This window comes from Aedes aegypti, chromosome 3 (genome assembly GCF_002204515.2).
Source record: "Aedes aegypti strain LVP_AGWG chromosome 3, AaegL5.0 Primary Assembly, whole genome shotgun sequence".
Taxonomy (NCBI): Eukaryota; Metazoa; Arthropoda; class Insecta; order Diptera; family Culicidae; genus Aedes; species Aedes aegypti.
In genome coordinates, this window is record NC_035109.1 from 291,752,289 (window position 1) to 291,776,839 (window position 24,551).

General features: G+C 41.2%; 3 protein-coding genes across 3 annotated transcripts in view; 2 read left to right on the forward strand and 1 right to left on the reverse strand.

Moving 5' to 3' along the window:
• Positions 1–2,962, forward strand: part of LOC5573621 (DNA-directed RNA polymerase III subunit RPC1) — a 37,472-nt gene extending 34,510 nt beyond the window's left edge. Inside the window, exons 8-9 of the mRNA XM_021855053.1 lie at positions 1,923–2,430; positions 2,641–2,962. Of these exons, the coding sequence (XP_021710745.1) occupies positions 1,923–2,430; positions 2,641–2,829 (697 nt within the window). The 3' untranslated portion in view covers positions 2,830–2,962. The remainder of the gene's footprint in view (positions 1–1,922; positions 2,431–2,640) is intronic.
• Positions 2,871–4,998, reverse strand: LOC5575222 (CXXC-type zinc finger protein 1). Its single transcript, XM_021855054.1, has 4 exons — positions 4,846–4,998; positions 4,658–4,779; positions 3,542–4,597; positions 2,871–3,213 (listed from the first exon to the last, which is right to left on the reverse strand). The coding sequence occupies exons 1-4, from the start codon at positions 4,876–4,878 to the stop codon at positions 2,988–2,990; spliced, it is 1,437 nt and encodes a 478-aa protein (XP_021710746.1). The 5' UTR covers positions 4,879–4,998; the 3' UTR covers positions 2,871–2,987.
• A 4,881-nt stretch (positions 4,999–9,879) lies between these two features.
• LOC5575220 (luc7-like protein 3) overlaps positions 9,880–24,551 on the forward strand; it is a 34,313-nt gene continuing 19,641 nt past the window's right edge. Inside the window, exons 1-4 of the mRNA XM_001655571.2 lie at positions 9,880–10,252; positions 10,419–10,781; positions 10,843–11,048; positions 11,114–11,245. Coding sequence (XP_001655621.1) covers positions 10,154–10,252; positions 10,419–10,781; positions 10,843–11,048; positions 11,114–11,245 — 800 coding nt within the window. The 5' untranslated portion in view covers positions 9,880–10,153. The remainder of the gene's footprint in view (positions 10,253–10,418; positions 10,782–10,842; positions 11,049–11,113; positions 11,246–24,551) is intronic.

Here is a 24,551-nt window from a genome sequence, read left to right on the forward strand (position 1 = left end):
TTTCATCATATATGAAAGAGGCTTTGATAGGCATCTTGCAAACTAAGAAAAACTCAAATTATTCTTGTAAATGTTGCAAATGCATTGAATTGGTAATTATAAACTATTCCTATAGTGTACACATTCAATGATGTTCAAATTTACAGAATTTTAGGCATTTCCAGATCGTGTCCGGTATTGGGTGCCACCTTTCAAGATCGATCAATTTGGTACTAAAATATATCATCAAAATGCATTGTCAAAATTCATATTTATATTTTCAAATTTATTTTTGTACACTATAAAAACGATAATATTTATCATAAATGGGTAACACGAGCCCATAAAATCAATATTTAGGGGGGTCCGTAGCCTTGAGGTTACGCTTTCGCTTCATAAGCGGAAGGTCATGGATTCAATTCCCAGCCCCTCCAAAAAAATAACCCGTCCAGCCACCAGAAGACGCCGCACGGAGGGACCGTGATTAGGGGAACACATCCATCCTCCGGCAGTATCAGATGGTGACTGAGACAAACTGACCCACTTCGCAGGCAGCTAGCCTCAAACGACTCAGGAACACGGCAAAACGAACCACCGCAAGAGCAATGGACTATGGCTTATGGAAATCGATTGGACTAACAGCAGAGCACTCTCCTACCTGCTCGGTGTGAGAGCAAAAGAGCAGAAGAGAGTGAAAGCAGATGTAAATATAGATTAGTTAAAAATAGAACTGTATCGGTAAGGAAGATACACTCAAAATAATCCAAACGTCATTGTTACGTGAAAACATACGTGGTTTTTTTCCATCGCACTTTTCACGTAGCTCTTACGTTAATCATAGGTAGCCCAGAATGAACGCATGAACTTTTGAACTTCGTCCATTCCACCGGCGCTACACGTAAGAGCTACGTGGAATTTCCGGTAGCCTTTACGAAGCGCTTCAATAGGACCTAGATGGTTTTGCATTAAATTTAACTGGAATAAAGACCAACCTTATCTCTAATAGGCTTTGGAAGAAAACTAATTTCCAATCGGAAAATGTAAACAGACCTAAAAGATTGTGATATTTTTATATTCAATCAGAGCATTGTGAATACTGTTTCCCAAATGTTGTGAGTTGTCTTGTTGTAGCCTTCGCCTTCGCGTGCTATAATTGATAGAGATTATAAATCAGGTATAAAATATGGTGTAATGCAGGGATTTTTCGGTATTCAAAGCATATTTACCTTGAAATCAATCTAACACAGGGTTTAAAGTTCAGCAGCTTCTGAAGTTCCTCAAAAATCAAGTGGGCGCCATCTTAGGATTTGCGCTCAACATCGAATGTACGTACAACATGCAGATGTCAAAATGAACATAGGCACCTACGTGAATTTCACGTAAGTGCGATAGGTAACCTCAGTAACAATTACCGATTCACTATTTGATGGTTATGAATGGCTTAGTGATCTTTATCTTAGTCAGGTAAAGTGGAGGCAAAATGAGTTTGGAATTATCTACGTGATTTTTCACGTAGCAATGACGTTTGGATTTTTTTGAGTGTACAGATAAACTGATTCCGGCACAGTAGTTGCCACGAGCACGGAGTGCCTTAAAAAAAAATAATATTTCTCGAATTATGAATTTAGTGGCTTAAGTGTCCGGTACTGGGGGATCTCCCCCTAATAAAGTTGCTCCACAAAGACACCGTGACGTATTCTTACCTCAATGGGACTTGTTATATTCTATAATGGCAATTCTGTAGATTGTAATGATCGTGTCTTCATATTTAGATTAGATATATTCAAAACTTTAAAATCAAATGTTCAAAGCTCTTTGTAAATTAAAAAAATACCTAGAATAAATTCATAATCAACTAGCTCTATGAGATCTGACTTCCGGCCAGAAATCAATTTTTGTGTTATTCCGCTATATAAGTGATTGATCAATAACTCCCTTTCCAGAATTTGCACATCCAAGCTGAAGCTCAAACAGGAGAACGTCGAAGTGTACGGTCCATCGCTGATCATCATCCGGCCGGATCCCTCGAAGCACAGTCACGCCCTGAATGCCGAGCTGCAACGATTGCTGACAGCGATCCCGAACGTGGTGGTTGCTGGGCTTCCGCAAGTGTCCCGTGCCGTCATAGCCGTTGACGACTCACGAGGCCCTCCAACGTACAAACTGTGCGTCGAAGGATACGGCCTCCGTGACGTGATGGCAACCTATGGGGTCGTGGGCGCCCGGACCAAGAGTAACAACATCCTGGAGGTGTACGTAACGCTCGGAATCGAAGCCGCCCGGACGACGATCATGAACGAAATAACAGATGTTATGGAAGGTCACGGCATGAGTGTGGACCATCGGCACATTATGCTGCTGGCCAGTCAGATGACTTCGCGCGGTGAGGTGCTGGGCATCACCCGTCATGGTTTGGCCAAGATGCGGGAATCAGTGTTCAATTTGGCTTCGGTAAGTTGGGGCTGGGAGTGGGTCGTTTGGCATAAAGCTATTTGCAGGATGGCCACCGAACCAGGAAAAATACATAAAACCCTGGAATTCCAGATGGTCAACGGGAAAATAAAATGTTATACAAAATAACAACTATGCCATATGATCCAGAATCGTTCGGATTGGGATTTTTCCGATTAGGTAGAGAACTAACTTTGAATTGCTTTTCAGTTCGAGAAAACGGCAGACCACCTTTTCGACGCGGCTTACTACGGTCAAACGGATTCGATTGACGGAGTTTCGGAACGGATCATTCTCGGAATGCCGGCCGCCATTGGGACGGGGCTGTTCAAGCTGATCCACAACCACACGGACACCAAGCTGGAGGAAGTAGTGGAACCGATTTTCAACGCTACGTGACATTGGCCTTCATTGTTTTAGTTTTTAGAGTAAAGAAGGTATTTATTGTAATATTGATATTCCTATTCCTACAATGTAGAAATGAACGAGCACTATGAAAAAAAATATTGGAAATATATGTATAGTTATTAAATGAGATGAAAGTATGCTATATCGAATCATTGAAGCTTTCCGCTGTAGAGTTTCTCCATGATCTCGTGGTTGTAGGTGGAGTGAAGCATCAAACTCAAAACGCCGGCTCGTGAGGCCATGGCTTGGCGCACCTGCCGTTCCTGCTCGACCAGTTCGTCCATTTTCAGCCACTGGCGTACGCGTTCCAGGTCTATTTCCGCCCGCCGAATCTTCTCCCAGACGTAGTGCTTGAAGCAGGATTTCTTCGGAGCTCTGTGAAGAGAGTGAAATGCTATGTGAGAATGAATTCGTATTATAATTCTGGGTCATATTCTACCATATAATTTAAATAAAAATGAAGAAATTAAACAAAAAGCGACTTTTTAAAGACTTGAATTAAAAAAAAGATCAAGTCTCTAAAAAATACCTGATACCTATCAGCTTTGCTGTTTAGATTATTTTTGTTTTCTTGGTTTCTATCAGTCTCAGTTCGGGTCCTTTCCGGCCTCTATTTTCAAGCATGCATTCTTCAATGAGCAAAGTTAATATTCAACCTGTTGTTGCCAGCCCTGATAATTGGAAAAGGTGTCGTTCTACTTACCGACAAAACTCTCCAGTCAGTTGGAAAACGTCCTTCACCAGAGGACAACCGCACACGTCCGTGTCGTTCACCTTCGGATCTTTACAGTGCTCCGGACACAACACTCTAAGCCGTTTGCAGTAAGTCTTACTGGCGGGGTTGTAGAAATCGCAAAACATCGAATTGCCCTCGATCCTCGTTTTGAAAATGCTTCCAAAGCTCGCCTGACTCTCGTACTTGTTGAAGCACTTCTCCATGTGGCGGATGGCCGTTTTGGAGTGGATTTCGTGCCCGCAGGTGATACAGTACATGGACATTTCGTCTTCCACGTCGTTGCTATCGAGGGCGTTCGGATCCAGGGTACATCTTTTGGCGCGATCAACCAGCAGGTCCAATTCGGCGTGCCTTTTGTCCAGCTCGGCCAGGGTAGCTCTCACGATGGTCTGTTTGGTGCGGATTGCTTCCAACGCTTTTTTGTTCTGCTCCTCGCATATTGCCGGGCTTAGTGACCATTCTCGAATTCTCTGAGGAAGCACTTGGTAGATTCGGGTGGTTGCCAACTTCATTCCACAGGTGTCCGAACAGTATTTGGACTGTGGCCGCGCCGTCATAATGCATCCGGGTCCGTAGCATTGCCTATCACCTTCCAGAGCGGGATTAACCAGCACTTCCGGTGTGAGCGATCGCTTCCTTTTCTTGGGCCTCGAAGCGGCTTTCAGCTCTCGATCCTTCTTCCTACTGACCGTGTTGGTACAGATTCTCATCTCGCATCTTTGCTTCCGGCCACCATCCTGGTACCCCAGACAAGCATCACAGCTTCCACAGTTAGGTGCTTTGCAGCCTTCGCATTGGCCGCATCGTTTGTCCGATTTACCAGCGCCCTTCTCTTTAGTTTTCTTCTTCTTTTCCTCCGCGTTGAGCCCGGGAGCTTGCACCGGTACTAATCGGAACACCGTTTGCAGCGAGGGATCTTCCTCTTTGCACCGCTGGCAGTAATACTGCTTGATGTGCTTGGCTTCCTTCTCCGTCACGTTGATGCAATCTCCGTGGTACCATTCCTCGCAGGCATCGCATCCGCTGTTGAAAAATGTTTATTAGTAATGGTATTCTATAAACGACATCAAGCGTAACCCTTACATCATAAACCGAGAGGAGTCCGATGATCTACAAATGCAATACGCCTGGCCATCTTGCTTGAGGATTGTGGCGATCTTGCTCTTGCGCTCCGGAAGATCGAACTCCTTGGCAATTTCCTCTTTCTGCAAAACGAAAATGGGAAAATTGAGAAAAATTCAGCGGGTGCCCAATCGTCACCAGCAGCTTACCGATTTTTTGCTCTTTTTCTTCGGTTCCGACATCGCGAACCGTGCGAAAATCGTGAAAAACTTTCAGAAATTTTCCGTGTTGATTGTTTACAATTCACGACGTCAGAAATAATGCGGATCCGCGACCGAAAGCCGAAAAGTGACGTTTTTCTCGCGGATCGCTTTTCCTCTCTCTCCGCGAGGAGAGAGAGAGAGAGTTCTAGGACAAGGGCTCACTTTACGCACCGATACTTTCACAATATCACAGTTGATTTTCATATCTATCGGTTTTATTGATGTTTTTCGGTGAACAAATAAAAACATTGTATGGGCCTTTTCATGTGACAGATCTGTCTATGCATTCGTTTACATCGGTGGAAGACCGGTGCATACACGACGCTGTCATTTTCATAGAAGAACTGTCAAAGAGCTTCCCGATTAGCTGTTTTGGAACGTCATGTGAACTCGTGCATCGGTCCATGGACCAATCCACGGGTTCATTATTTGACGTTTGAGCGGTGCCGAATTCACTCGTTGCCATGGTCACGTAAATAACACGGCACCGCTCAAACGTCAGATAATGAACTCGTGCATCGGTCCATTATCGTTTGCGTGACGGTTCGGCCTACTACTATTTCGACCATCTTCAGACGCCTAAAATTTTTTATTACAAAAAACACAAATTAGCATAACATTTAACATTCATTTTTTTTTTCCACCACAACTCACATATCAATCACCACAGCTCAGAGCTGCCAGATGATTTTATAGAAAATCTGTATCCACCAGGTTAGAAAATCTGTGTCCCATACAAAAAAATCTGTGTCAATACAAAAATTGTTGAAAGAAAATCTGTGTTCCATACAAATTGAATCTGTGTCAGAATAAATAAATCTGTGTAATATTGCGGCGCTTATATTAAATCCACATCCAGCGGCGGCGGTAACGCGCAGAAGATATGCGCGCAATTCAAACGCAACGTCAAAATTCAAGTAGGCTTGGTTTTTTTCGTTCTTCAAGGACGCAAATGTTTCAAATTGGCTAAATCTAAAACATTTGATGATTTTCATTACAGTGGGGATTCGCTCGTTGGGGGTCCGCTACATGGAATGACTCGATTGTTGGATGTTCGCTGGTTGGAAAATATTCCAACTAAAAAGCACTCAAATGTCACCAGAAAATGTCAAACGGACTTTGACGTCTGAGTACCGTCGCATTGAAGTCTCCATATATAGAACACATGCGTATGTATATGTGCGTTTCGTGACGATTTGCTCTCCAGATGCATTAGTGTGGAGCATTTTCACCAGCTGTCAGTCGTTCCAACTAACGGGTCCGATTCGCTAGATGGAAGGCAGTCGTGTTCCAACCAGCGAATCCCCGCTGTATCACTGCGACGGTATATAGACATTTTCAGATAATCGCATTACGTGGATTTATCTTGCAGAGCACAATACAGATAATTCTGTATATGTGGCAGCCCTGCCGCAGCTGAAACTACCTCCTTCCAATCCAGCGGGGAGATCACGTACAACTGTTCAGAGAGGTACTTTGCTGTAGTGGTGTACGTCCTCTATCATTCTCGCTTCGTCTTCTTTAAGGCTGAGCTACAATGATGTGAGCGGCAACGCGGCGCGGCAGGATTTGACAGTTATCCCATACATTTTCTGTCAAAACCTGCCGCGCCGCGTTGCCGCTAACATCATTGTAGCTCAGCCTTTAGTTGTTCGTCACTTGTCGTAGTTTAACCACTAACGCATTGTAGTTAGTGTTGAACGATCCACACTCACGCTGTAGGTTGACTGTATTGCTTTCTCCTGCCAATTTGATATGGAAAGTCTCCGCTACGATCCTGCTTTCCTAGTCAGCGATGCGTTCAACAATTTTTGTCTCGTCAAAATGAAATACATGTCCGTCAAATAATGTGTGGTGTGTTAGTCCTGTCCTGTTGTCTTTTCGTTTAACCAAAGACAAATTAAAGACCTCCATGTCCCTTGCAGTTGCACAATATTTTATGGCTCATAAGGTACTCTAGAATGCCGTGAAAAGTTTACTGCGATCTGTCAAACTTGGGTACCTTTTGCACTACCGAGGGACCAAATGCAGTACTAGAAGTGGTACCCAATCTGAGCCCGAGTGTGACGGACCTGGTTTAACGTCATTCTTATATTCTCTTATTCTCGTGTCAAGTTTTCATCCAGTCTGTCCTATATAGATACATCTTTCCGTCTCCAGTGCCACACGGTACAGAGTACACAACATTCTTCTGTTGTCCTATGGATCATTAAAATAACCAAAACGGCCGCTATCGAAAGCATAGATAGCGTCACCGTAGCCTTGTGTGTTTGACAGAACAGCAATGCTGTCACAATGTTAAATACCATATACAGTGGCGCCTTTGTTTTGATGCGGTGAGCACTTGCAAAAACTACCTTCAATGATCCATTGGAATGGGATCCTTCAGCTTGGTAAAAAAAAACATTTTTCAGCTTACATTTGGGTTTTACCGCCAAAGTATTGCTGTGTGCGTTTGAAATGCAAATATCAAATGCGGGAACACCAAATGCGGTAAGATTTTCTACAAGGAAGGCGATGTCAAAATTTGATTTTCTATGCTAGGTTGGCGGTGATATGCATCATGGTTGCTACGTATCCTTTGGTTACTTTGTGTTACCGCAATTGAAGCTCAGTTAAGGCCCAAACGCAATGATAGCGGAACGGCAACGGAAAGCGGAACCGGTTCGCCAGCACGAACTATGACATGTATGTCGACTCAGTGTTGATTCACTTTAGTTCGTTGACAGCTCAGTCGAGATGGTGTAATTCATGCTGGCGAACCGGTTCCGCTTTCCGTTGCCGTTCCGCTATCATTGCGTTTGGGCCTTTAGACTGGATTTGCATGTCAAATGCAAACAGCAATAATACAATTTCCATTGGGGATTTTTTGTAATTTTTCACTCAAGCATGGTACATATGGTATAAAAACATATTTAGTTTCCTCCGGTTCGTCAATGCTCTGTAACCCGTTGTAATGCTTGTGTACCCTTTGTTTCAGAACGGGGTAGTTGTTACATTTCAACATACTTCTTGCTGCGAAGATTGCTTTCGGACGGTGTTCTGTTGAAGTGCTACACAGTTAGAAAAAATCACCGACGTCGGTAGTTCGTTTACCGAAATCTCAACAGCTGAACGGTCGGTAATCCATTCGGTAAACGAAAAATTTACCGAAAGGACTGTAATTTGAACCCGACGGATGAGCTGTCAAAACTACCGGTAGATCGGTAGTGCTTACCGAGTTTCCGCGTCTATTCTGTAATGGTATTTACCGAATCATCGGTTATTTTGATGGAGGAAGCGAAATTGCGGATTTTGTTGCAAGGCAAAAAGTTAATGCGTACTCATATTTTTTAAACAAAATTTATTCACATGCCATAAATAATCACCTCAGATTGAGGAATCTAACCAGCCGGGTGGTTAGTTCGATAACCAAATTCGAGCTGGAGATGCAGAATTGTCTTAAAAATCACTAATACGTCCTGGTTCTGCACCATCGCGAAATGCTGTTCATGCTGTTGTGGAGGGTCCAATTTTGTCTTGTTTGCTCCTTTACATCCTATAATAAAAAAGTAAATATACCTACTACAGATCTTGCTCAGATGATAACCAAAACAAAAATTACAAACCTGTAACGTATCCGATCACTTCTTTTCTCAAAATCTAACGAAGTAGAACGGTTCGCGGTTTACTTACAAGAGTCGATTGAAATGAGCATTATGGCGGATTTGACGTTTCTTGTTCCAAGTTACCGACTACGGTACTCATTACCGACAGTTCAGCTGAATATTTCACCGAAGTCAGCACTTGAGCTTGTTTAACGATTTATCGGTAAATATTTTCACCGATACCGTTAATCTAGAATCAAATCACCGAAGTACAGTGATTTTTTTCGCAGATTTCAGTAATCCAGCCGCAATATACCGACAAGTCTGTAACTTTTTTGATCACCGATCTTATTCGGTAATTTCAATTACCGAACTCATAGAGTCTGTTTAAGTGTGTAGTCCGCTAAGACCACGCAGTTATGCTAATTTGTGTTTTTTGTAATAAAAAAATGTAGGCGTCTGAAGATGGTCGAAACAGTACAGTAGGCCGAAACGTCACGCAAACGATAATGGGGCTCTGCACAAAAATCTTTCTCTTTCACCCCTTCACAAAATTTGTAAACAACAAGGCCAGTAAACGTGAAAATCCCATGCAAAATCAAAAGAGCCCCATACAATGTTTTAGGGCCCATTCACAAATTTCATAACGCTTTAGGGGGTGGGTGGGTGTCCGAACGTTGTTACGGCTCATACACAAATTGTAGAGTATCAATACAAAAAGCGTCACGAGGGGGTGGGTGGGTGTCCAAATTGGCCAGTTTTAGCGTTATAAAATAAATGAACAAGCCCTTATTTGTTCACCGAAAAACATCAATAAAATCGATAGATATCAATCAACGGTGCTTAAACCAGATTAAACCCAAAAAATAAATCACAGTTGATTTCGGTTAAAAAAAATATTAATGAACGTCTAGTTGGCCGAACTTGATTTTCTAAATTTAACCTGGATAGACAATATACACATATATATGCATCGACATTTAATTGTATTGTTCTCAAATAAAATTTAATTGCGGCACATACACTAAAGTTGGAGGCTGAATGAAAAAATGCGTCTATGTGGTTTCTGCACATAGAACCTATTGGAGTTTTGATTTCAGTGTATAATACAGGCGTATCTGCAGTGATCGATTTCTCTTCGTTGATTTTCTCATTTGGGTGCAATGTCTACTAAATATTCTTACTTCGATGTGATTCAAACGCAATATATTTTTGCTAAGATGTTCATGTGAGAGGAATAAGAAAAAACTCGGCATTCACAGAAAAAGAAGGCCGTCTTCACGAGTCTCGTTTCAGGTTCCGCCCATTTGAAAAAAGTGCTCAGAAATATCTACTGTGGTATTGAAATTTGCCAGTCTTTCCAGCACAATCGTCTCTACAATCCGCAAATGACAGTTCTGAAAACGAAAAAAAGCAAGAAAAATTTTCATCGCGTTGTTGGACGGGAGTTTCTTGCCATTGGAAATTTCAATTTTTCGTAAGAAATCGTGCCTAATCTTGCTTTAATATACTGTTAGTTTGTGCTTTGTGCGGCCAATCGCATTTTGTGCATATTTTCGTTCGGAAATTGGCTGAAAACAGAGCAAAAAGTTCGATTTCATTTGGCACTATCGGGGGCGGAGAAAGAAGAAGAAAAATTAGATAAATCTATAAACAAAGCGATAGCCATGGACGTCGCAAGGCAACTGCTGGACGAGCTGATGGGCCGGAATCGGAATTTGGATCCTTCCGTCAAAACCAAAGAACTCAACTGGGAAGATGAAGAGGTATGTGTGAGGTAAAAATTGGGGAACCTAGAGGACCAGAATCAAAGAAAATATTGTGGTAAATTACCACTGGTAACTGAATTTTGGGAACGGTTTTCGGGGAAATGAGATTCTGGGGAACATCATAGAATCGTTACATGAATACAAAATGATTTTTTTTTTCCAGTTCTGCACATACTTCATGGTCAAATTTTGTCCGCACGATTTATTCGTCAATACGCGAGCAGATCTGGGACAGTGCGGCAAACTGCACGACGAAGAGGCGAAGAAGTTGTTCGACGCGGCCAAACCGTGCCGCAAGAAGATCCAGTACGAGGAGGATTTCCTGCGCTTCTGCACCAACATGATCAACGAGGTCGACCGGAAGATTGTGAAAGGTAAGCAAAGACTACTTTTGATGAACAGCAAACTGGAGGGCCGTCCGGTTTCCAAGCAGCAGGAGCAGATCAACACCATGAACGAGAAGATTGAGAAGCTGCTGCGGGAGGCCGAGGAAGCGGGGATCCGAGGTGATGTGGATCAGGCACAGGTAAGGCTGAAGAAAACGGTTGCTTTGTGAATGGGTATTTATTGGAGGTTGAACATTGCAGAGCTTGATGCAAATGAGCGACCAGCTCAAGGAGGAAAAAGATGAGCTGATCAAACAGCATGAGTCGAACGGATGGGCGGTCACTGCGGAATACGCAGCGGCACAGGAGAAGCAAATGGAAGTTTGTCAGGTTTGCGGTGCTTTTCTCATAGTGGGCGATGCCCAGCAGCGTATCGACGATCATCTTACGGGAAAGCAACATTTAGGGTACGAAAGCAGATTTAATGGTTGAATATGAATATGAAGCTTAGTTATTTTGACGATAATTTTAGTTATTCAAAATTGAGGACAGCTGTTGAGGAGATGATGGAAGCTAGAAAGAAGCCGGCTCCGCGAGTTGAAGAGCGTCGACGAGACGGCGATGATCGCAGACGCGATCGCCGTCGGGATGATCGCCGATCAAGGTAAGAATCTTTGTACATATATCAATATACATGTATGGCTGGTAGCAGGTGTCTTTTTACAGATGATCACTATTTTAATGCAAGTCTCTGAAATTCCCTATTTTTGATGGAAAGTCTCTAGTGTCTCTATTTCAACCAAAATGATCGCGAAAGTCACGTTTTTTCCATTTTTTTATTTTGCTTGCTATGTCTCTAAATATTTAACAGATTCTTTACTCAAAATCGTCGAGGAAAAGTTTTAGGAATTCTGGAGGTTTCTCCAGAAAATTTTAAACAAATCCTTTAGGGGAAAAATACTTAAGCATTCCTCCGACAGTTTCCCCAGCAAATCTTCCAGTGATTTTTACGGGATGTTTAGTGGATTTCCTTCTGAATTTGTTACAGGAAATCATTCAGCACTTCAGCGATACTACTTCAGTAATTTCCACAAAACATATAAGAGTTTTCATGTTTTTATCCACATATTTTTCATTATTTTTACAGTTGTTACATATTTTAGGCAATCTTGTGATTTTTTTACAGAAGTTTCTCTAAGAAAATCCACAAAGGTTTATTCCAGAGTTTATAAAGAAATTAGTTTGGGCATTATTGCGATAGACCCTACATAAAATTTTGACGTCAATTTTTCCAATTATTCTTCCTCACATTTTCATATGTTGATTTGATGTACACAAATAAATATGTATTCCAAAATTCTCCAACGGCTACTTTCAGGAACTGCTACAAAAATTTCTCCACTGATTTTTGGAGGAAATCTTTCTGTAAAGATTCTTTCAGAAATTCTTCAATAAATTCAAATGGCATTTCTCATTGAATTCCTTTAAGATTTCTAATAATTCCTCCAGCATTTAATCCAAGGATCACCCAAGTAACCACCAAGCACTTAACGCGATTCTTGCTTCTATATTAGAGCTGTGCGGACACGATGCTCTGTCTTGTAATCCAGAAGAAGCGTTTTACAAACAATTCTATTGAACACTACTTCTTCTGATCCTGCAAGTACAATCGACAGTTTTCGCTCGAGATTCCGAGTACGCGCCGCGTACTTTCCCCCTCGCTCTCCCACCTCCTCCAGGTGGCAAGAGTAAAGTCAAAGTTGACTAAGCTCGCCGCGAGTGCATCGTTGCCCATTGCTGAAGAGATGGGCAACAAAAAGAAGAAGTCAGTGTCTCAGGACGCGACGAACGACGACACCAAAGGCGTTAAACGCCTGCGGCATAAAGAAGCCACCCCATCCGGCTTCAACAATCACCTGCTGACGACCAACCTATCGTCACGCTGAGTGCGAACGATGGCCACCCTCCGGCTGCCCAGCAACAACAAATCCGCCCTGCCTCCCAGCGTCAAGGCAATCACCGCAACCTCCCCCAGCAACAAGCAAAACAGCCGCCGATCCCCACCAAGGAGAGAGCTCCGCCGCTGTTCACGACATCGAAGATGGTCGACAGCATGAAGAAGGACCTGGCCGGCGATAAGATCCACCCGCTATTCAAGCATTGCTTGACGGGCACGAAAATCATCTGCTCCTCGTTCGCCGACTACAACGGGGTCAAACAGAACCTGGGTTTGAAGAACCTCCCCTTCTACACGCACAACGTCCCCGGAACGAAACCGTTGAAGGTCATCATTTATGGCCTCTCCAAGTACACCCCCGCTGAAATAATGGAGGAGCTCAAGGCGGCGAACCTGAAGCAGGTCCAGGTGTTTCCCATCAATCGTGCGGAGGGAAAACAGTACCGGGACCTCCTCTACCTGGTACACCTGGAGAAAGGCTCCATCACCATGGCTAACCTTCAGAAGAAAAGGGCCCTGTTCCAGACGATAGTGGAGTGGGAACGCTATCGGCCCAAAAAGAAGGACGTCACGCAGTGCGCAAGCTGCTTGATGTTCGGCCACGGGGCAAGAACTTGCCACATGGCCCCACGCTGCGGGAAGTGCACCGGTCCCCATCTGACGTCGATGTGCCAGCCCATGGAGGAGGCAGAGCCAAAGTGTGGCAACTGCGGCGCCAATCACGAGGCCAACAATCGAAGCTGCCCCAAGCGTGCGGAATTCATAGAGATCCGCAGGAAGGCGTCCTCCAAGAACCAGCGCGGACGTAAACAGCGTCCCTCCCAGCTACCACAGAACAACGAAGAGCAATTCCCACCGCTGTGGTACCAGGTGCCGAACCTCCCGCCGCTCCAACCGCGCCGACAACCACCGCGCCAGCCAGCTTCCACTGGACAACGCCCTTCGGTCCAAAACCGATTTGCGACCACCGCCGCAGCCCCGCAGGTTGCCCCAGGGTGGGCCAACTACGAGCGCCGCCCTCCACCCACCGACCCGCTGGACGGCGTGACCCTCTTCCCGACGAAGATAAAGTCGGACTTCGCCGTCAGCCTCATCGGTCGGCTTCTTTCGTGCCGTTCCAAGCGCGAACAAATCAGCGCCGTGTGTGACACGGTCCAAAGCTTCATGGACAAATATGGACCCTGAAGTTATCAAAGTTGTTTGAGAAAACGATTCACAGTCGACTCATATCTTTTACCGACCAAAACAATATCTTGCTCGAGGAACAGTTTGCATTCCGACGCGGTCGGTCCACCGTGAACCAACTGACTCGAGTTACCAACATCCTCAAGCGGAACAAGTCTGTCTCCAAAACATCTGCCATGGCACTGCTAGACATTGAAAAAGCCTTTGACAATGTCTGGCACGATGGCCTGGTGTACAAGCTACACCGATTTAATTTTCCCAGCTACCTCGTGAAGATCATCAAAGATTATCTCTCGTCAAGGGCGTTTAGCGTGTATCTGAACGGTGCGGTACGGCTTGAGACGCAAAGGATCTCCGCTGGCGTTTCCCAGGGAAGTATATTAGGTCCACTTCTGTTCAACATCTTCACCTCGGACATGCCCCCGCTCCATTGGCGAAGCTAGGATTTTTTTCTGGAGGGGTCCCAGGGGGGGCCTAGCGAATACTTGTTTTACAGAAGTAATGTTGGTCGCAATAATCACGATTTTTATAAATTTCGTTGTTTCAACAGACATGTTTCGTTTTTATTTATTTGTTGTATTGTCTCATATCGTGGAAAATCAGTGATATTTGCAAATTTCATTTATTTTGACGTAGGACTACGTCTTTGTTTTCTATATTGGGGTGCACTTTAAAAGTACGGAAAATGAGTCATGTAACGAAATTAGGGGAGATTTTGAACGTTAGTAACTCAGTTGTTTATGAACCAATTATTACGATTTTAGTATCATTCGATCAGAAATGTATCTACGCATCGTTAGTAATATATCCGATAAGTGAATTTTGTTGTTAAACTATTGAAAATTTGATAAAAGTTGACCCCTTTCTTATCCAACCAATCACGTTGGAGCCCTTTTCGACGGTGTCGCTTCCCACTATAAAAGCAAACGGGTCCCTGCTTCTTCCCTCAGTCTTCTTTTTGCGGTCGGACTGTGAACACGGTCGTGCGAGTCATTCTCGCTTTGCTTTTGCACCCGCGTCACAGTCCAATTTGTGTCGTAGGAAGAGGAAGATGCAAGGTTGATTTGCGGCGGCGATGACGATGGCTTGGGCGCTTCTCCGAGCGGCAAACTACTGCTGCTCGGAGAAGCGTCCAAGCCATCGTCGTCGCCGCCGCAAATTTATCCGCGCTCCCAGATTTCGACCCGTGATAAAATCAGCATCGGCGGTTAAGAAGCAAGCCCGTTAGGAGCCAATTACCAGAAGTCCCCAGAGTTGGATCCACTACCCGTTGCTGTTGCTGTTTGCGTTGAGAATTTCCCGTTTGACCATTTCAATCAAGTGATAACTTCCCGCAGTGCTATTTATCTGCCATCGGACCTTGTCAGGACCATCAACAGGGTGGCCACCGAACCGGGAAAAACGGGAAAAGCGGGAAAAAGACGGGAATTTGAATCCACCGGGAAAAAGACGGGAAAAAGCGGGAATTCGAGAAGATTACCGGGAAAATCGTTGTAATCTACAAACCTACCTCCAAAATAAGTTATAGAAAGTAGTTATGTTTAATGTATTGCCATGAGGTATCCGCAATTTTGAACAAATATCTTTCAAACATTAATGATTTAATTTCTACTATGCTACACCATATTTCTTAAAAATGTTTCACTTTTTTCTTAGCAATGTTTCGAAATATTATTTTGAATTTTTGTTCTCGCTCTGTCAGGGTTAACATTTTTGAACTTTTCTCTAACTGTTTTACTCGACGTTTTGAATCAAATTTTAACTACTTATTGCAGATTGCTATCTGTAATTGCAGAAGAGTGCTATCTGTAATTGCTGAATACCACAACTAATCTTGAAAACAAGGCTTTATTTATAGAAGATTTTTACGATTTTAATGACGCTGTTTCAGCTCACATAAAATGTATAGGATATCCATACAAAAAGCATAACGAGAGGGTGGGTGAATGTCAAAAATGATAATTTTCTGTGTTATTAAAATTGTGAGTGAGCTCTAAATAAGTGCTTCTACATGTACAGCCTTATTTCATCCGTACCTTGAGCAAACAAGCTTTAGAGAAGAAAATTCAAAGGATTAAGAATTTAAATAATTTCAATTACAGTAAAGAACTGCTGGGGTATCTTGATGATTTGCTTAGCCACCTGGGGCTTTTGTCGGTCAAATTATCTGGAATTCAGCATTGGGATACACTTAAGATAAATCAAAGCCAAACCTCGAAATTTCAAGAGCACGAGTATAGAGAAGCAAACAGAGAACCAAGCTAAAATTTTGATAGTTTTATCATCACCAGAATGCAACCAATCAAACTTTCAACGCGAATGGTTGTCAGGTTCTCTAGATCTTAAAATTTGAACTTTGGCTTAAAGGGCATATTGTTGGTAAATATGGTTCAAATAGCATTCAAATTAAACCCCTGTCGTGTGAAGTATAGAATGGGTTTTATTTGCACAATTAACCAACTCTGTCCCATGATAGATAGCTTCAATCCTCCATTGACGAACGCGAGACAAATCGATATACTATGACATTGTTTTCAGAATAAGATTTTGTATAGATTAGAACAATCTAATAGTCAACTTATTGTTTCAACAGTAAAACTATTGATAAACATTCAATTTACTATAGAAAAACATCTAAAAACCTCTAAACCGATTTCAACAAACAAATGTTGCAGTGCTTTTCATAAAAAAACGATTTTTGATATAGAAAAAGTCCTTTGAAGTCGTTGGAAAGAATAGATTAAAAACCGGGAAAATTATGTAAAGTATACCGGGAAAACCGGGAAAAAAGCGGGAATTTCAAAATCGAAATTTGGTGGCCACCCTGATCAAATTTGTGGAAAAGAGTTGAAGGAATAATATTTCCGATCTTATTAGATCTTATATTTCTCAATCAATCTCGCAGCTTCATACAAAATTTAATTTGTTATGAATAATTGACTATTCGTGGACGCTGCTGCAGTGCCGTCGGGGTGAGTGCTCAACATTTCACAACGATTGTAAACTAGAGTGGAATTTCCGACTGTGTCTTTGATTTGCCATATTTTATGAGAACACTTCGATTACGAAAATGATCACATGTAACAAAATTGCGACATGTTTAGAATGCTTTAGAAAAGAAATTAAAGAGTTGTTTGTGTAATATTCCCTAATGTGTTTACCACATACTTGCTGTAATCTCTTAATTCATCTCATAGCATCATACAATAATTGATTTATTACGAATAATTGACAATACGGCAATTTGAGGATATTTCCGAGGACGCTGCTGCAGTGCCGTCGGGATGCAATAACAACATAATGCTAATCTTGTACATCCCTTACCCAGACATCAGTTTCATATAGCCTATTTCCCAGATAAGAAAACGAAGAATTTGAAAGGAGGAGCATCACCTGCTATTCTAAGGGTATAAAGCATCCCTCCTTCGTTGAATTCGGTTTCATTCTGTTTTCGCTTTCGAGCTGGTAAGAGCTCTTCCAAACCTGCTCAGCTCCTCGCTACCAGAGGCAAGCTGTTTGTACGAGATGGCTGAAGAAAATCGACCAAAGCCGCTTGTTGAAGCACACATCGTCATCCGCACCGCAAATCTCATCGGGCTAGTAGGATTGCAACCAGTGCGCCGTCATAGTGTGTCCGTGTTACGCAAATTCAACAATTCAATCGGCCCTTTTCAGAGCCAACAAATGTGTTTTAAAGAGTTGATTTTGTAATATTCCCAAATTTGTTCGAGATTGCTGAAGAAAATCGGCCAAAGCCGCTTGTTGAAGCGCACCGCTTGTCAGCACCGCAAATCTCATCGGGCGAGGAGGATTGCAACCAGTGCGCCGTCAAAATGTGTCCGTGTTACGCAAATTCAACAATTCAATCGGCCCTTTTCAGAGCCAACAAATGTGTTTTAAAGAGTTGATTGTGTAATATTCCCTAATTTGTTCGAGATGGCTGAAGAAAATCGACCAAATCCGTTTCCGAGGACGCTGCTGCTGTGCCGTTGGGATGTAATATATTTTACATTGTTACGTGGTCCTACGTCACCAGTTCGTACAACCCCATAGGGATGTACCCTTCTAGTTTTTCATTCTATTTGTGATCTAGTCAGAAATCTTTCAAGAATTCTAGCAAACAAATTCACAAGGAATGTCCTTTGTGATTCTTTCACTAGAAATTTTCAGGTATTCAACCATGTGCTTTGAAGAGATTCCTCCTCCTCTACTTTTCAGTGCATTCTCTTTACCAATTTTCACTGAGTTCGTCCTGGAATTCGCACGGAAAATCATTCCCAGACTTTTTGATCTCACCAGAATATTTATGTAAATAATTTAGTTTCTTTAGATCTGTCTAAAATCTAGGAGCAACATCTCGCATTCCTTCAAAACTCTTTCGATTTTTTTCAAAAAATGCCTAACTAAGAAATATTTAAAGAAATCCAACATTCCTATAAAGTTTCTAACGCAATAGGTTCAACTGTTCTTTCAAAAACTCTTCCGCGAAAATACTCAAAAAATCCCGAGTAATTTGTTCGGGGATTTCTTAGAAAATTGTATTATTGTTTCCTTACGATTCTTACCAAAAATTTACTAGAGATTCATCGAAGAATTTTCCAGATTTTTTTTTCTTCGAACCGTACTAACGATTCTTTTGGGATTTTTCTAAGAAGTTTTCCACCGGATTTACTAAGATATTGCAATTTATTCTTGATTTATTTTTTGCGAATGTTAATCTCAGGATTCAATATTTTTTAGGGATTGTTTTACAAATTCATCTACAAATCACTCCATATCAGATTTCTAGAAAAACACATACCGTAATCCGGGGGAAAATAATCACTGGGACGAATTTGATCAGGTCGGTACCTAAAAACATTTTGTTCCAATATAGCTGAAGGTTTCGTTGGCACCACAGACATCTCATTTCTAGTTTATCAATACCCCAGTGAGAGTTTTTTTTTCGTTATTGAAGCTATTTTTATGATATGTTCAATATTATTTGATGAGAAGTCGATTACATAAACTAATAAAGATCAATGAAGTACTGATTTTGTCGAAATTTATTTGACAATATTTGAATTCCATAGGAAAACACAACAAAAAGTTATATAATAGTGATCAGTTTGCCCCCGGATTATGGTACCGTAAAACGGGGTAACATTTATAGTTTATTGGAAAAAAATATTGGAAAATATTGATCAATTCAATTCAAAAGGTTTTTATTTTATATTTTTAAAACAAGTACTGGTATCTCAGTTGTCGATTTCAGTTGAAATATTGCATAACGATTGATTTTTAATTGTCCAATAATTTTTCATACTATTGAAAGTCAGTATTCGGTTTTGAGGTAACTTTAATAATGTCGACAACCAAAATACTGTTTGGCATCATTGCAGTTGGAGCTTAATAGGAGAGTGTTAATTGAGAACGTAGATCAGATTTTGTTCATAAAATATCATTATTAATAGAAAACTTCACAAACACAAAAGTGTTTCAAGTTTAAACATACATGACAAGCGCCATTATAAGTCTGTATGAATTTTAATAAATTAATATTTCTGAAAAGATTTCGTTTGATATCCACCTTTCGACATTGAATTCAACATAAATCAAATGTTTTTGAAATATAAAGAAGTATATTTCAAGCGAAACCGAATTAATTACTAAGAGCAAATCGAGTGTTGCATAGGCGTATAACATTATATGGAAATTTCTGATTTCGATACAAAAATTGCCCCAATGAGACGGGATTAATTTCATTTTGGATAAATGACGAAGTCTTAAACCTAAATCCAATAATGATCGTAGAACAGATTGTTTTTAAGGGTTTCAAAAATGCATATAATTCAACGATTTTCAAAACTTGAAAATAAAGCTTTAAATGTTATCGATTCCAATCAAAATAGCTCTAACATGAAGAGTCATACTTATACTCCTTTCCATTGCATTCAATTCGCTTTACTGATTAACAGAAAATGTGTCATTTTGTTCAGTATGTGGAGGGTTCACTACTAAGTTGCCAACATTATTAAAGATAACCCGTTTTACGGATAAAAAAGGTTTGAAAGAACTTTGTTGGCATATTTTTGAATAATTGAAAGAAATACTAAATTCCTGTCGTAAAATTCAAGAATACAATTTCTGAAACTCGTTGACAATGTACCTCACTGGAAAGCTTAAGTGGTCCTTGTGGGATTTATGTACAACAAAAATGCTTGTTCTTTTTTCTTGATTTTTTGTAATACAAAATGATTGGTGTTATAACAGATGGAATTCTTACTAAAAGTATTTGTAACTAAAATCTTAGCTTATATTATGTATGAACTCCGAAGATGTTGAACACATTAAAGTGAACCCATTTTTTACTACATTTAGAAATTCCAATCAAACTTTTTTGTAGGATCTATTATCGACTATTTTGTGGTGCAGGAAAAGTTTAACGCGAAAATATTGCTGGTATTTTTTAAGAACATTATCGTAAATTTTTAATAAAAGATTTAAATGAATTTAAATTTAAGGTGAAAATTTTGCATTACTTTGAAAATTTGTTGAGGAATTTCTGGTGGACTTTCTGATTTTCTAGAATTCTGCGAAATTCTTTAGAAATTCCACCCTCATATCGTACAAAAATTCATAAGAATATAAGTTTTGCCAATAATAGGTAAAACTATTTCTAAAGAAGTGTTTAAGGGAAGATCGATAAAAATTTCTTTAAGAGCATTTCAATAAATCTTTTCCCCCTTCCCAGTTATTTTGCTACATGTTTCTCTACAGATTCACTTACTGCTATGCTTATTTCGTGAGCAAAAGCTTGGGGGTTTCAACAAATTTGCTCTGAAGATTCGAAGGCAAGTAACATGGAAGAATTTTTGACGCAATTTGTAAAGTATTTTGGATTTTTTTTTCGTAAGGAATTTTGATGAACTTCGCGAAAGAATTCGTGATACAATGTTCGCGAAAAAATATTTTTAAAAAATCACAGAGGAACTTCTAATTCTCAGCGAAACATCTATGATTTGACGGAATCGATGATATTTTGGAGGAATTTTGAGGGAAAACTGAACTTTTGAATGATTAAGTAACATTTGAAAGTATGAACAAGTACTACAATATTATTTGACAAATTTTCAAAAGGGTTTGCAAAAGTTCTGAAGCCACCCTTAAGTATTTCTTGAAGAATTTGATTAAACTTAAATTCTATAAAGAGTATTGAAAAGTTTTTTTGAAAAAAAATGCTAAAAGTCTGTTGGAAAAATAAAATTTATGCAATAGATTTATTAATGCAAAAATACTTTAAAAAATCAAAATCAAAGAGGTAATTTATTGCTGGAATAATACACTATGGTCGATTTTGTTACACTTTTTCACACCAGGTCAAATTTCTGTCATTCATCTGAAGAAAACTTGGCCATACCGATTTTTTTGAAAATTAGGCCTTATTTTTTGACAATAATTCCCGCTATGTATTGTCTGAAAAATTCCTTTATTAATTTTATCTATTTTTTCAATTATTTTTTTCCCAGTATAACAGTTGAAATTAATGTATGGATATCTTTAGTGAATTCTCATAAGAGATATCATCATCATCGGACACCTCGAACAGGGTATCCTCGAAAAACATGAGAAATCAGAATGCAGTGAATATGCTGCTCTATGCTGAAACAGCATCATTTGGATTATTTAGAAAAAAAGAATTTAAGGAAATCGAACTTCCAGGATATTTATGGTTTTTTGTACCACGGTATATTTTGCAACAGAGATGTCGAAAAATTTCGCTTATCGCATGCAACAAGAAGCTAGTTCTAACAGTAATCAGTCGTTCGACAGCCGGACGGTTAAGTTTTCGGTTGTCGCGCGATTCACCGAAGCCAGAACCGCCACGCTGATACTGCATAAGACAATCGAGGTTTTCTCGCTATAGTTGTACAACATAAAATAACGTAACTACTGAAGAGATTTTTGTCAATAACAAGAGTTATGTACATTGATTCAGAAAAAAATGTTGCATGCTAAATATTTTTCTGGGGGGGGCCTGGATGATTCTGGAGGGGGCCAGGCCCCCTGGCCCCCCCTGTTCCTACGCCAATGCCCCGCTCCCTGATAACGGAGCTCTGTCGTTGTTCGCCGATGATACTGCAGTCGTCCACAAAGGTAGGGTCATACGAGCGCTCGCCTCTAAACTGCAGAAAAGCCTAGACGTCCTAGCAGAGTACCTTCACAGCTGGAAAATTTGTACCAATTCCATTCCATTCCAAATCCCCGAGACTTGATCCGCCTGAGGTTTGTAAAATCATCATGGACGGTACAGCGGTGGAGTGGTCTGACACTGCTGATTATCTTGGCTTGACCCTAGACAACAAAACGAACTTCAGAGCACAGGTCGACAAGACGGTCACCAAGTGCAACATCCTGCTAAAATCGCTTTATCCTTTGATCAACCGAAAGTCGACCCTGTCTCTGAAGAACAAACTTGCTGTCTACAAGCAAATTGTCCTTTCTGTCATTGAATACGGAGTTCAGAACAAATTAATCCTGAATGCTCCCCCGCGGATGCGCACCACTGAGGTCCATCGTCTGGCCGACATGAGCACACTCGAAGATCGCTTTAGTGAGTTCAAAGATAGGTATAGGGCACGTTGCCAGTCATCTGACCAGCAGGTCATTAGGGACCTGTTTCCCACACCCTAGGTTATCAATTTTTTTCGTTTAGTCTTGTAAATAGTAGTTAGGTTATCAAATTTTTCTTTTTAACTACCAGAGCCTATAAGGCCAAATTTATTACCAGGGTAAAACCAAACTAGAAACTAGGCAACAAAACAAACGACAGAATCAAAGCTGAAGGACTACTTTGGTCAACCTCTTAAATTGTAAACCATTTTCCATGTAAAACAAAATAAGTAAAGTAAATATGAATTTAATTAATTAAAGCACTTAACGCTCTAAATCGGTGGTATAGTGCCAGTGCTGGGCTTATAAGTCGTTCAAAAGTTATATATTAGCACTGCATGCCTGATTTGGTGAAATATGAAACTTTACGTGCTTGCTAGTTAGTAGTTGCCTGGATAGTCCTGCAGTTCTTCCAAACATTTTTTCGAGTAAGTTGTCAGGTAATCATTTCTATTCAAATTTCTTAAGAAAGCTTAAGAATTGTTTCAGAGTTCATTGTAGGAGTTTACCAAGCCTAATTTTAGAACGTAACAAAGTTTCATCTGAGGTTATTTTAAGTTTTTCTTTAGACATATCTCCATCTTTGTCGGTCTTGGACGAAACTTCTCCAGTTGCCTCGAACGTTTAAGGTCTTCAGGCCCTCTTCCACTGTGTACAGCCGGCATATTCGTGATCTTCCCCGAAGGCGCTGACCTCTACCTGGTTCCCTGTTGATTATTATTTTCGCAATTCTTTCGTCCGACATTCGCACTAAGTGACAAGCCCACTGATGTCTGCCATATTTTACACGCTTGACAATACTCGCATCTTTGTACACTTGATACAACTCGTGATTCATGCGTCTGCGCCACATACCATTTTCGAGTTTTCCACCAAGTATTGTCCGCAGCACTTTACGCTCGAAAACACCGAAAGCTTTCCGGTCTGCCTCTTTCAACGTCCACGCTTCGTGCCCGTAGAGAGCAACCGGAAGAATCAATGTTTTATACATGGCGAATTTTGTTTCCGTTGGCAAGCTGCGGGACCTAAGCTGGTTACGTAGTCAGTAAAAGGCCCTATTTGCAGCCGCAACATGTCTTTCCACTTCGCGGGAAACGACGTTGTCACATGTTACAAGTGTTCCAAGGTAAACAAATTCTTCAACAACTTCAAACACATCCCCATCAAACACTATCTTAGCACCTACACCACCAAGCCTGACTCTATCTCTACCTGCAACCATGCACCTAGTTTCGGTAGAATTAATGGTCAGGCCTATCCTCGCTGTTTCCCTCGTCAGAGGCACGAAGGCCTCTTCCACTGACCAGCGATCGATTCCAATTAGGTCTACCGGGTACCCCCGTTGGTTTGACCACATTTAATCTGAACAATTTTTAATCTGTACCCCGCTAATTTGCACATCGTTCAGATTAAAAATGGTTCAAACGTCATTTAACTCATGGAACGGAGTGAAGTGAGATGGAACTCTGTGGAACGGAACGCAGAATCAAAACAAAACAGTGAGAGAGGTAACCAGAAACACGTTTCTATGGTGACTAGATGTTCAAACTAAAAATGAACCCCGATGGTTTGCATGAGGTACCGTTCAAATTAGCGGGGGTGCACGGTATATCGTCCGCAAAGCCAAGGAGCATGTGCGACCTTGTAAAATAGTGCTATTTCTCTGCACGCCAGATCTCCTAATAGCACCCTCAAGTGCAATGTTGAACAGTGAATTCGAAAGTGCATCTTCCTGCTTCAACCCGTCTAACGTCACGAACGAGGTTGACACCTCGTCTGCGATCCGAACACATCGGCCTAATTAGTTTCGCCGGAAAACCATGTTCAGACATTATCTACCACAGCTCATTTATTTCTACTGAGTCGTACGCCGCCTTGAAATCAATAAACAGATGGTGAGTCTGCAAGTTATACTCCCGGAATTCATCTAGGATTATTCGCAAGCTAAACATCTGGTCTGTTGTCGAACAACCCTCACGGAAACCAGTTTGGTATTCGCCGACGAAGGACTCCTCGAGCGGTCTCAGTCTGTTAAACAGGATGCGCGACAGAATTTTGCACGCCGAATTCAGCAGGGTAATTCCTCTGTAATTGGCACACTCCAGTCTGTGCCCTTTCTTGAAGATTGGGCGTATGAGGCCATCCAACAAGCCGGATGGCAATTCTTCGTCCTCCC

Excerpts from the sequence above, each read along its gene's own strand:
- LOC5575222 (XM_021855054.1), bottom strand. The coding sequence starts at position 4,878 with ATGTCGGAACCGAAGAAAAAGAGCAAAAAATCG. Across the intron at positions 4,780-4,845 it reads AGAAAAAGAGCAAAAAATCG|AAAGAGGAAATTGCCAAGGA; the intron begins GTAAGCTGCTGG and ends TTCGTTTTGCAG. Across the intron at positions 4,598-4,657 it reads GACTCCTCTCGGTTTATGAT|CGGATGCGATGCCTGCGAGG; the intron begins GTAAGGGTTACG and ends ATTTTTCAACAG.